At 37.2% G+C, this 13,469-nt stretch overlaps 2 protein-coding genes across 2 annotated transcripts; both read left to right on the forward strand.

Moving 5' to 3' along the window:
* The first annotated feature begins 648 nt into the window (after window positions 1-648).
* LOC131353173 (mitotic spindle assembly checkpoint protein MAD2B-like) lies at window positions 649-3,163 on the forward strand. The gene is made up of 7 exons (XM_058389972.1): window positions 649-673; window positions 918-1,018; window positions 1,163-1,257; window positions 1,494-1,567; window positions 1,979-2,071; window positions 2,198-2,271; window positions 2,383-3,163. The coding sequence occupies exons 2-6, from the start codon at window positions 948-950 to the stop codon at window positions 2,249-2,251; spliced, it is 387 nt and encodes a 128-aa protein (XP_058245955.1). The 5' UTR covers window positions 649-673; window positions 918-947; the 3' UTR covers window positions 2,252-2,271; window positions 2,383-3,163.
* Window positions 2,427-13,406, forward strand: LOC131353172 (tumor necrosis factor receptor superfamily member 14-like). The gene is made up of 6 exons (XM_058389970.1): window positions 2,427-2,564; window positions 3,172-3,249; window positions 5,668-5,826; window positions 6,326-6,451; window positions 6,565-6,654; window positions 11,086-13,406. The coding sequence occupies exons 2-6, from the start codon at window positions 3,201-3,203 to the stop codon at window positions 11,130-11,132; spliced, it is 471 nt and encodes a 156-aa protein (XP_058245953.1). The 5' UTR covers window positions 2,427-2,564; window positions 3,172-3,200; the 3' UTR covers window positions 11,133-13,406.
* Window positions 13,407-13,469: the final 63 nt, after the last annotated feature.

Below are 13,469 nucleotides of genomic sequence, written 5' to 3' on the forward strand. Positions count from 1 at the left end.
AACAAAAATTCAAAATGGGCAAAAAGTACAACTATATACATAAAGTGCTTTGCCAATAAATTGGCATTTAAGAATGTCAGCTCATACACTTGTGCACTCTCAGGTGCTGAGACTAAACGTAAGAGTCTCAGCTGAATCAGTCAATGATCCGGCTCTGCGAGTCATGAATAATGATGGAGGCTTTTTATCATACACAGAGTTTCTTGACAAATTTAAAATCCCAGTTAGACCCAGAGAATATGCAATTGTAATGGATGATAAGGTATTATGTCTTCTTAAAAAAGAATGCAATGAAAACCCTAATTTAGACTATATAAGTAATAAAAGTAATATTATTGTTTTAAAAAACAACATACCAATTTTTTTTTTATTTTATTGTCTGTACCACTTATTCGATCTATCCTTGGGTCATCAGGTATCAAGGCAGGATGCACCCTGGATGAAGTGCCAACACATCGCAGGGCACACACACACACACACTCATTCACACACTACGGGCAATTTAGAGACTCCTATCAGCCTAAAATATGTCTTTGGACTGTGGGAGGAAACCCACCAAGCACGGGGAGAACATGCAAATTCCACACACACAGAGAGCGGGACTCAAACCCAGGACGCTGGAGGTGTGAGGCAAACGTGCTAACCACAGTGTGTTAAACCACTTATTGAGAAGGTGAGATTAGCATCAACAGCATAAAAATCCTGCTCTAGTTTATAGGAAATGTTCAACAAGCATCATCTTGTACTATGACTGACAAATTACACATGTAATTTCCACAGCATGCAACCACTGAGATTCATTTTTCATTATTTTTCAGAATTTTAGTATATATAATTATACACAAGGCCTTGTACAGCATGGATTATAGATTGTGATACAGCTTAATGTAGTGCTTGATATTGAATTGTGAATGCAGAATGAGGCAGAGAAAGTGGTGGTGGTAATTATGGATAAAGAGCATCACCCAGTGGAAAGGTTCGTGTTTGAGATCTCCCAGCCTCCTTTGCTGTCTATTAGGTAAGGCTCAAGAGCATGCACTTCAGACAGTTTTTCTACAGAAAAAGAAAGATCACAAAACACACACACTCCTGCACATACAAAGCTGAGCAACAAAGCTGAGTTTTTTATGTGTGTGTGTGGTTGCGTTTTTTTCCGTTGCAGCTCAGACACACTGCTGTCTCATGTGGAGCAACTGCTAAGAGCTGTGATCCTGAAAATCAGTGTGTGTGATGCTGTTTTAGAAAACAACCCTCCAGGTAAGAAGTCTCTTTCCATGCATTCCATACATTTGACCAACAAATGTTGCTGAGAGTTTTTTTTTTTAAAGACAATTGGATTTAATGAAATTTTTGAAAATAGTGTACAACAGTTATATCTCCTTCCTGTGTCTTTATGTAATTAATTATTAAAGTGCTAATGTGAAATAAAGTGTACTAATGTGACTTTTAGGTAATGGACAATTCTGAATTTTCTGTCTTCCTCTTTATCACAGGATGTACATTTACTGTTCTGGTTTATACCAGAGAATCTGCCACTAGAAACATGGAGAAAGTTCAGGTGATCAAGGTCAGGATAAATTTTTTATCATTTATTATTATTATTATTATTATTATTATTATTATTATTATTGAACTCTGCTCCATGTTACTGTTGCCTACTCAGATTGAATGCAGATATCTACAACAGGATATCTTAGTTTCTTATTATTTTACACTAACACATGCTCTCTGGTCAAATAATTTAGTCACAAAAATGCCACCAGTGCCTTCAGATTAGAATTTGAGTGTTTTGAGACTTAAAAATAAGGTATTAGACTTAGGTTTGGTGATTGTGCTGGCCAGTTCGAGTGTCATAGTGTTTAACAAGTCAAACACAAATACCTTATTTTACTTTTTTTGAATTGGTACTTGGCAGTGATCACCTAGCATGTGTCCCTGTGTTATACATGAAGTAAAACAGGTCTGTGTGTGTATGCAGGACTTTCCCTGGATTGTTGCAGATGAACAGGAAGTCCTCATGCAGGAGCCCAGACTCATTCCTCTGAAAACGATGACCTCAGACACAGTAAAGGTAATTTTCATAACCATATACAACATAGTCACATTTCAAAGAGGCAATGAGGCAGTAATCTTGACAGAAGTGCGGAAAAACATATACTGCTGCTCATTTAATTATCTACATTCTTACTTTTAACAGATGCAACTTTATGTGGAGGAACGTGCACACAAAGGACAGCAAAATGTAGCATGAAAAAAAAACACTTATAAAAGGTTTTCTTTCTTTTTTATTCTGAGCTTCAATGATTTGAAATACCAGGATTTTACAACAATAAGATGTTAAACTACTGTTTATGTTTTTTTTGGCACTACTCTATAAAACAGGCTTCCTGTTTTGCTTCCTGTGCAACTGACACCACATGTTCAGAGTTGTGGTGGTTTACATATTGAATCTAGGTTTCTCACAACCAGCTTGAATTCTTGGACTTCAAGAATGCAGTTTGCTGAATGCAAGGATTAGCAGTAAACATCAGTAACATCATGACAGGAAGTACTCTGACCAAAAAGTGAGTGAGTGAGTAATCTGAGCTGTTACATTCGCACTTTTTGGGGGGTAAATTGTAAAAAGTGTGTGTATGTATTTGTGCAGATGTGTCTTTGTTTTTCCCCACCGGTGTGTGTTTTTGTCTTGGCTTGAATTCTCACTTAAACTGAAAGATTCTCACATTTTACCAATGTCCTATTAAAATATTTTATAACTCTGTACCATCTGGTGTTTTTAAAGTGCCCACAATGTACACTATTGTGCAGTTATTTACTTACTTACTTACTTGTTTACTTAGTCCACTTAAAATGTTTGAATGGTTGTATTATACAGTTATTCATACATAGCATTATATTTAACAAACTATAACATAACTATTTATAACATAAAATGAAGGCTTGAAACATAATGCAATTCATGCTAGGTAATTATTCTTACAAAATAAAATTACAAATCTAGATTTAATGGACAATATATATCTCACTAGTGTTCATACTAAATATTCATTAAATGATAAAACATTAAAACAAATTAACTTACGGTTTGCTGTTGAGTCTAATATTGTTGGCTGGAATTATATACACTCTGATTAGACATAACATTAAAACCACTTGCCTAATGTTGCATAGGTCCCCCTTGTACTTTAACCTGGTGAGGCATGGAAACCACAAGGTCTCTGGAGGTGTGCTGTAGCGTCTGCAAGCCCTGTAAGTTGTTAGATGGGATCTCCTTAGATTGGATTTATTTGTCCAGCACATCCCACAGAGGTTGTTTCAGATTGAGATCTGGAGATTTTAGAAGCCATGTCGAGGCCTAACCAATAAGAGGTTGTAAAAAAGCTAGTGTGTGTAATTTTAATGGTAGGTGTATTTGAACAGTGAGAGGCAGAATAACAACAAAAAAATCCAGAAAAACGCATTTCAGAAAAGTTCTACATTGATTTGTATTTTAATGAGTGAAATAAGTATTTGATCCCCTATCAATCAGAAAGATTTCTGGCTCCCAGGTGTCTTTTATACAGGTAAGGAGCTGAGATTACAGTAGGAGCACTCTCGGGGACTGCTCTTAATCTCAGCTCGTTAACTGTATGAAAGACACCTGTCCACAGAAGGAAGCAATCAATCAGATTCCAAACTCTCCATCATGGCCAAGACCAAAGAGCTGTCCATGGATGTCAGGGACAAGATTGTAGACCTACACAAGGCTGGAATGAGCTACAAGACCATCGCCAAGCAGCTTGGTGAGAAGGTGACAACAGTTGGTGCGATTATTCCCAAATGGAAGAAACACAAAAGGACTGTCAATCTTCCTCGGTCTGGGGCTCCATGCAAGATCTCACCTCATGGAGTTTCAATGATCATGAGAACGGCGAGGAATCAGCCCAGAATTACACTGGAGGATTTTGTCAATGATCTCAAGGCAGCTGGGACCATAGTCACCAAGAAAACAATTGGTAACACACTACGCCGTGAAAGACTGAAATCCAGTAGCGCCCGCAAGATCCCCCTGCTAAAGAAAGCACATGTACAGGCTCATCTGAAGTTTGCCAGTGAACATCTGAATGATTCAGAGGAGAACTGGGTGAAAGTGTTGTGGTCAAATGAGACCAAAATCCAGCTCTTTGGCATCAACTCAACTCGCCGTGTTTGGAGGAGGAGGAATGCTGCCTATGACTCCAAGAAGACCATCCTCATCGTCAAACATGGAGGTGGAAACATTATGCTTTGGGGGTGTTTTTCTGCTAAGGGGACAGGACAACCGCACTGCATCAAAGGGACGATGGATGGAGCCATGTACCATCAAATCTTGAGTGAGAACCTCCTTCCCTTAGCCAGGGCATTGAAAATGGGTCGTGGATGGATATTCCAGCATGAAAATGACCCAAAACACACAGCCAAGGCAACAAAGGAGTGGTTCAAAAAGAAGCACATTAAGGTCCTGTAGTGGCCTAGCCAGTCTCCAGACCTTAATCCCATAGAAAATCTGTGGAGGGAGCTGAAGGGTCAGCCACAAAACCTTAATGACTTGGAGAGGATCTGCAAAGAGGAGTGGGCCCAAATTCCTTGAGATGTGAGATGTGTGCAAACCTGGTGGCCAACTACAAGAAATGTCTGACGTCTGTGATTGCCAACAAGGGTTTGCCACCAAGTACTAAGTCATGTTTTGCAAAGGGGTCAAATACTTATTTCACTCAATAAAATGCAAATCAATGTATAACTTTTTGAAATGTGTTTTTCTGGATTTTTGAGCCCACAATGTACACTACTGTGCAATTATTTACTTACTTACTTGTTTACTTAGTCCACTTAAAATGTTCGAATGGTTGTATTTATACAGAGTTATTCATACATAGCATTATATTTAACAAACTATAACATAACTATTTATAACATAAAATGAAGGCTTGCAACATAATGCAATTCATGCTAGGAAATTATTCTTACAAAATACAAAATAAAATCACAAATCTAGATTTAATGGACAATATATATCTCACTAGTGTTCATACTAAATATTCATTAAAAGATAAAACATCAAAACCAATTAACTTACGTCTAATATTGTTAGCAGTAATTATATACACTCACTTAAAGCAGGTATTTAGTATTTAAAGGAATATTTTGTCTGCATCACACAGTAAGCACCAAACTGATTAATTACAGTGTCATCTATGCTGAAATGATCATAAGTGTGATGAGAGCTCTTCCAGTCCACAAGGTGGCGCTAAATAAAAACTAGATTTTCAGACACAACATTCTGAACAAGACTTTAGCTCAAGTCTGGCGGGACAAGGCCACGTGTAAATGACAGTATGCTAGTATTACGCTAATCAGTTTTAATTGAGTTTAGTTTGTGACTTCATTCATTCATTCATTCATTCATTCATTCATTCATTCATTCATTCATACTATTCAAATGTTAGACTTATTATTTGTAGTGTAGCGTTATTTTGCCTCCAAGTTCCCACCAAGTTGCTCTATTTTTTTGTTTCTGTGATCTATAAGAAATTTTTTTCCACCCTCCCTTTATGTACTTGATGGTAATTGAGTTTATATTCATTGTTATTGATATAATATTTTATTCAGGTGTACTTGAGCACACAGATGATGTTTTCTACCTTGCAGTACAAAAAAGCCCTACATCTGGCATGCTCCACATCTGGCAAGTAAAAAGAATATATGCCATATATTCAGTAATACTAAATCTCAGTGGAATGTGCTGCACAGCATGCAACACTGCAGAGTATGAAATTAATGGAGAATGCTGTCCAATGTGTGCTCCTGGTAGGTAACCTTATTTGTGTTATCTAATTATTAAATCATATTTTTCATATTTGACTGAGACTTGTACTTTGTTCGAGGCAACATTGAAATATTGAAGCTTTATAGTGAGGGGGAAATAAACATTCAGATTCAACATGTTTTTGTTATGCTTCCAGAATTGATACAAAAATATGAAGTAAAAAGTATGTATTCAGTAGACAATTTAAAACATTTGAAGCACTTTCTACAAATAAATTATATTATTAAATTATACTAATAAATGATATCAAATATTAAACAAACAAACAATTAAATAAATAATGACATATCATCAGTTTACCTTTGGAAGATTAGGAGGAGTAGGAAGCACTGTTGTTTGAGGAAAATGTTATTCCTTCTTGAAAACACCATGTTCACTGTCCTTCAGCATTTGTAGAAAATCATTTACATGGATATAGTGACTACATTCAGTGGGATAATGTGCATGAGACAGGCTTGAAAATAAAATGTTATTGTCAAGGTCAACATGTGTTAAAACACTGCAACAGTCAATCAGGCACGCAGTGTAAAGTGTGCACTGGATCAACCTACACCGATGTCCCGAACGGACTGACCGCATGTCTCCCCTGTGCTGTGTGTGATGAAGGTGAAGACATATTCATTCCTGCCATTCCTGTAACTTAACACATGAAAACCTCTTCTAAAATAGCTAATCAATGATATTGAATATTTTCTGTAATGTGTATAATTTTCTTTCAGGTAATGGAGTACATGTAAAGCATAAGTGTTCATCCACTTCAGATGCACTCTGTGAGCCTTTGTCAGGATATTATTGTACAGAAACTCAGGGTGAGAGCTCTTGACTGGTAGAGTACATGGAAATTTTAAATTCAAATTCCTCTGTATTCAGTCAAACAGTTTTATGAAATGTATCCAGCAAATATATAATTCTTTACAGGAACAGCTTTAATGGATACTGTATGTAAGGACTGCCCAGAGGAGACATATTCAGATGGTTCATTTATGCGCTGCAAATCACATACAAAGTTAGCATAAGACGTCATACACTATATTGCCAAAAGTATTCGCTCACCTGCCTTGACTCGCATATGAACTTAAGTGACATCCCATTCCTAATCCATAGGGTTCAATATGACGTCGGTCCACCCTTTGCAGCTTTAACAGCTTCAACTCTTCTGGGAAGGCTGTCCACAAGGTTTAGGAGTGGGTTTATGGGAATTTTTGACCATTCCTCCAGAAGTGCGTTTGTGAGGTCACACACTGATGTTGGACGAGAAGGCCTGGCTCTCAGTCTCCGCTCTAATTCATCCCAAAGGTGTTCTATCGGGTTGAGGTCAGGACTCTGTGCAGGCCAGTCAAGTTCATCCACACCAGACTCTGTCATCCATGTCTTTATGGACCTTGCTTTGTGCACTAGTGCACAGTCTTGTTGGAAGTGGAAGGGGCCAGCTCCAAACTGTTCCCACAAAGTTGGGAGCATGGAATTGTCCAAAATGTCTTGGTATGCTGAAGCATTCAGAGTTCCTTTCACTGGAACTAAGGGGCCAAGCCCAGCTCCTGAAAAACAACCCCACACCATAAATCCCCCCTCCACCAAACTTTACACTTGGCACAATGCAGTCAGACAAGTACCGTTCTCCTGGCAACCGCCAAACCCAGACTCATCCATCAGATTGCCAGATGGAGAAGCGCGATTCGTCACTCCAGAGAACGCGTCTCCACTGCTCTAGAGTCCAGTGGCGGCGTGCTTTACACCACTGCATCCGACGCTTTGCATTGCACTTGGTGATGTATGGCTTGGATGCAGCTGCTCGGCCATGGAAACCCATTCCATGAAGCTCTCTGCACACTGTTCTTGAGCTAATCTGAAGGCCACATGAAGTTTGGAGGTCTGTAGCGATTGACTCTGCAGAAAGTTGGTGACCTCTTCGCACTATGCGCCTCAGCATCCGCTGACCCCGGTCTGTCAGTTTACGTGGCCTACCACTTCGTGGCTGAGTTGCTGTCGTTCCCAAACACTTCCACGTTCTTATAATACAGCTGACAGTTGACTGTGGAATATTTAGGAGCGAGGAAATTTCACGACTGGATTTGTTGCACAGGTGGCATCCTATCACAGTTCCACGCTGGAATTCACTGAGCTCCTGAGAGCGACCCATTCTTTCACAAATGTTTGTAAAAACAGTCTGCATGCCTAGGTGCTTGATTTTATACACCTGTGGCCGTGGAAGTGATTGGAACACCTGATTCTGATTATTTGGATGGGTGAGTGAATACTTTTGGCAATATAGTGTATGTGTCTTTGGGGCAGATAACAATCACACAGGGAACACAGCAGAGTGATGCAGTTTGCAGCCATATACCATCTAATTGGGCCTCATTAGTGCCATTTTAGTGCCATCTCTATTGGTGATGGTCATATTAAGTGTTTTATTTTGGAAAAAAAAAAGGAAAAATTTAATGTTCTGTAGTAATCATTTTAACTGTGAAGAAACATTTTATATACAATGTATGTCCATACTTTTACATCACATAACAATGCTAGTAACCTTCAGCCTTATGAACTGAACCGTGTTTAATGTTGTCAATGGTAATCATTTACAGGACGCTGAGTTGCTGGGATCCAAAGTTATGTAAATTGATCTCTGTTGCACAAATGCAAAAATATGAGAGGGAAAAAGTATCTCTTACCTCTCTCAGTTGAGTTGAGAGTACAGTGTGTGTTTGTGTTTCAGCGTTGGCTCTCAAATTTAAGGAGATTTTTGGACTTTTGCTTTTAGTTTTTGTTTCTGGTTGGACTACAGTCTTCATCTTTGATTTCGTTACACAGCTTGAGCCAGAACAATACAGTACCAGTAGATACACATTACAGCATGTGACTAAAAACTATTTATTCTTTTTAAACACCCTAAACCTAAAATCTTAAGTTGAGAGGTAAAGTGGTAGCTTAGTGGTTAAGGGACTACTGATTGAATGGAATTTTTTACTCTTCCTGCATTTGTAGACTTCCTGATTAACAATCTTTAAAGTGCAGTGAGTGAAGCTTTTATAATAATGAAACTGATTAAGCAACACAGTTTCATTGACACTGATTACCTGTTACATGTCAGAGAAACAGCTGAAATGCAGCTCATCAAGAAAATTCTTTCAGTACCTATGCAGTAGAGTATTGCTGAAAAACACCTACAATATTTGAGTTTCTCTTTTACTTGGCACTATCCTGACATGTTGCACTATCACTAAATAAAGCAATAAAATAGGTACATTTCCCCTTCTTTCTGCCTGTCTCTGCTAGTCAAATAGTGTTGTGTCTCAAATCTCCTTATGTATATTCTGCATCATTACTAAATGTTTTTTGTTTCTTATGTTCTGTAAAGCTGGTTTGAGACAATGTTCATTGTTAAAAGTGCTATACAAATATAATTGAATTGAATTGAATTAATTACTAATACTAACCATTTTTCCTATTATCATAAGGTTCATTTTGCTTACTAAATCACCTGGATTTTCTAGATTAGTAGATAATTTCTAATGTAAGACTTTGGAATGTTTTAAATAGAACCTGCTCGTCAGATGTTTGCAGAGCTTGTCACTGTGCCTGAATGTGTTGCTGAATATTTTACACTTTGACTTAGAAGGCAGGTGGACAGGATTGCTTTGGCTCTTCCATGTCATCTAGTAGCTAAATGCCACAAGCAATCCTCCTTATAATATCCTGCACTACCAAAATCACCACAAAGTAAAATCCATATTGTTTGAACTGCTTGATTTGTCACAAGGCAAAATCAAATGATGTTTCACATGACTGCTGTCGACGTGGCTTTTAAATTGTCCTTTAAACCTGGTAGCTGTCAGTCAGCAAAAAAAACCCCTTTGACTTCACTAGAGATAGTAATTTACCACACTAAAGGTGGAGGCGTCTGGGAGGACTTGTTGTTGTATTAAACATGCAGAATCAGAAACTAGACAGGAATATCTGAACTTCAGTCTGAGGGACACGTTTACTTTTTAGTCAACTGAATGCTGATTATGCTGCGTGGAAAGCAGTGGTATTACACAGATGACATGACCGAGTAAGAATCTATATTGCGTGTGCGTGTTATTAATTAAATGTCACGTTTCTATTTTTGAACAGTATAGCTATGCAGTGTGTGAATTATACATGAGAATACTGGGTTGGAATGAGCTCTTAGAGGAAAATAAGTTCAGCGTGGTGACGTTTTTCTTAGTCTGATATTCATGAAACAAAATATTTGCAAAGGAAAAATGTGTATATTTACATGAATAACTAGACGGAATGGCATAGTTAATTTGAAAGAGTACGGCAAGTTTTAGCACATTGTTATAAGATATAATGCATTGGAAGAGCCATCCTACAGGATAGTATAGTGAATTCAGATATACTCTCACCATCCATGTTATTAAGAGTACCTGTATGCATGTAGAACACACAATTACATAATCAGACAATCTTGTGGTAGCAGCATACTGGAAAATATTGTGCAAGGGTGATTCCTTTATAATGATAAATGGAAACTAAAGACACTGTCAAGTATGAAAACCCCAGAAGATTAGTAGTTTATGAACTACTCACATCAGTCTATCTGGTACCTGCAACCGTGACATGATCAAAGATCACTTTTTTACATTATGGTGTTTGATGTCAACATTAACAATGGTCTTGACATGCATTTGCTTGCTTGTTTGCATTACACTGCTGCCACATGATTGGCTGGTTAAATAAATCAGGGGTTGTGCTTGTGTTCCTAATAAAGTGGACAATGAGTGTATTGGGCCAATGAAACATAGTTATTATGATGGCTCCACAGAGCTGCATCATTTACTGTATATCAGCCACTGAATGAATGTTAATGTTTATAAATCTCTTATTCACTCCATTCAAATATATTTTGGCTGACAACATTCCATTTATTCATTCATTTGCTTGCATTTGTGCTACACGGTTAGTGCCTGTTTATACAATATTAAAACATGATGGATTTGAAAATAATCATGTAATTGCTATGTGATATCCTAATGTTTCATTTAGCTGTACAGTCATCTGTTTCCCAAATAATGAATATCCTGGTGTTGATAAGTTGATTTCTTAGTACATGACACTGAAAGCTAAAGTGTTCAGTAAGTAAAGTGCTAGTAGGGAGTTAATCCAGCCTGAAATATCTGTACTTTTTTTCAGTGTTTTTCATGTTATAATCACACATTGTCCAGTCATTTTAAAATCTTATGCCTTCTTTTCAGCTTTTGCCCACAAATGGAAGAGCATATCATGGATCCAGGATTTTTAAATTCAGCAGATCAGGTTAATCCTGGACATGACAATTTATGACGTTTTGTAGCAGAATTCCCAGAAGAAGACTGGCTCCATTGAGATATAACTATATAACTATTTCCCCTTAATAAATGAAATAATCATTTAAAAACTGCATTTTGTATTTACTTGCATTATCTTTGTGTAATATTAAAATTTGTTTGATTATCTGAATCTTTTAAGTGTGACAAATATGCAAACAAAAAAAAAGAACAGGAAGGGGCAAAAACCTTTTAACAGCACACTATTTGTTAGATAAGTTCACTTTTTGAGCTGATGAATGAGGAAAATGAGAGGGAAAAAAGAGTAGAAGGGGTGAACTCTGTGGAACAGAAAATAGATAAGATTAGAAAGGATGAAGTCAGGAAGGCTTAGAAGAGGATGAAAAGTGGAAAGGTTGGTCCTGACGACATCCCGGTGGAGGTCTGGAAATGTCTAGGAGAGACAGCAGTGGAAATTTTAACTAGTTTGTTTAACAGGGTTTTAGAGAGTGAGAAGATGCCTGAGGAATGGAGAAGAAGTGTATTAGTGCCGAACTTTAAGAATAAGGGGGACATGCAGAGTTGCAGCAACTATAGGGGGATAAAATTGATGAGCCATACAATGAAGCTATGGAAAAGAGTAGTGGAAGCTAGGTTAAGGAAGGTAGTGGAAATTTGTGAGCAGCAGTATGGCTTCATGCCCAGAAAGAGCACAACAGATACAATTTTTGCTCTGAGAATGTTGAGAATTGGGATGGTCAGAGAGAGTTGCACTGTGTGTTTATAGACTTGTATGACATGGTACCAAGAGATTGTATGAGGAAGTCAGGAGTAGCAGAGAAGTATGTCAGAGTGGTGCAGGACATGTATGAGAGGAGCAGGACAGTGGTGAGGTGTGCTATAGTTCAGGGAGAGGAGTTCAAAGTGGAGGTGGGACTGCATCAGGGATTGGCTCTGAGCCCCTTCCTGTTTGCTAAGAAGCGGGTGCACGCAGGAATGGGTGGAGAAAGGTATCGGGAGTTCTGTGTGATAGAAAAATAGTATAATATTTGTTTTTGTTATAGTTCCAGAATTGAGAAAAAATATGAAGTACAAAGTATGTATTCAATAGACAATTTAAAACATTTGAAGCAATACACTTTCTACTATTAAATTATGGCATTAAATGATAAGAATAAATGGTATTAAATATTAAACAAACAAACAATTAAATAAATAATGACATATCATCAGTTTACATTTGGAAGATTAGGAGGAGTAGGAAGCACTGTTGTATTGTATAGAAACTCAGGGTGAGAGCTGCAGAAAAGCCAGAGAGCACTCCACCTGTCTTCCTTGACAATACATCTACCAGAACGGTTAGCATTTTAACTTTATATGTAATACACAGTAATTTCACATGTTTTTTCATGGAAAACAAGGACATTTCCAAGTAAACACAAACTTTTGATTTGTAGAGTACATGGTAATTTTTATTTCATTATTCCTCTGTATTCAGTCAAACAGTTTTATCCAGAAAATATATAATTCTTTACAGAAACAGCATGTGGATACAGTATGTAAGGACTGCCAAGGACTGTAAGGACTTTGGAAGAAAAAGAAAAAAACAACATATTGTAAAATTAACATATTGTAATAATCATTTTAACTGTGAAGAAACATGTTATACTCTGTATATGTGTATATATGTGTAGAGCAGGTAAAATAAATCTTGAACAGCCATAAACCGTGTAATCTGGGCCTCATTTTTGGGGTTTTGGTGCCATCTCTACTAGTGGTGGTCATATTAAGTATTTTACTTTGGAAGAAAAAAAAATTAACATATTGTAATAATCATTTTAACTGTGAAGAAACATTTTGTACTCTGTATATGTGTATACAATTATAAAAAAAAGTCTTGAACATGTCAACATTTTTCTTAAATATATTTCTAAAGGTGCTACTGACATGAAATTTTCACCAGATGTTGGTAACAACCCATGCAATTCAGACATGCAAAGAAATCAAACCATTATGTTAAACCATTAAACCGCCATGTGTAATAATGTGAAATGACACAGGGAAAAAGTACTGAACACATGAAAAAAGGGAAGTGCAAAAAGGCATGGAAAGCCAAGACACCAGCTGAAATCAACCAGTAATTAGAAAGCAATCCTGCCCCTTGTCAGTGCAATTTAATATCAACTAGTTCAATCCCAACTAGTGGTAGTAAAAACGATTCTTTTTAAAGACTCGGGTTTTGTCGAGTCACTCATTAGGTGCGTTTACATGGACACTTGTAATACGATCATAACAGGACTAGAAGCACAATCAGATTAAAAAAGTGTCATGTA

The sequence above is a fragment of the Hemibagrus wyckioides genome, linkage group LG05, assembly GCF_019097595.1.
Source record: "Hemibagrus wyckioides isolate EC202008001 linkage group LG05, SWU_Hwy_1.0, whole genome shotgun sequence".
Taxonomy (NCBI): domain Eukaryota; kingdom Metazoa; phylum Chordata; class Actinopteri; order Siluriformes; family Bagridae; genus Hemibagrus; species Hemibagrus wyckioides.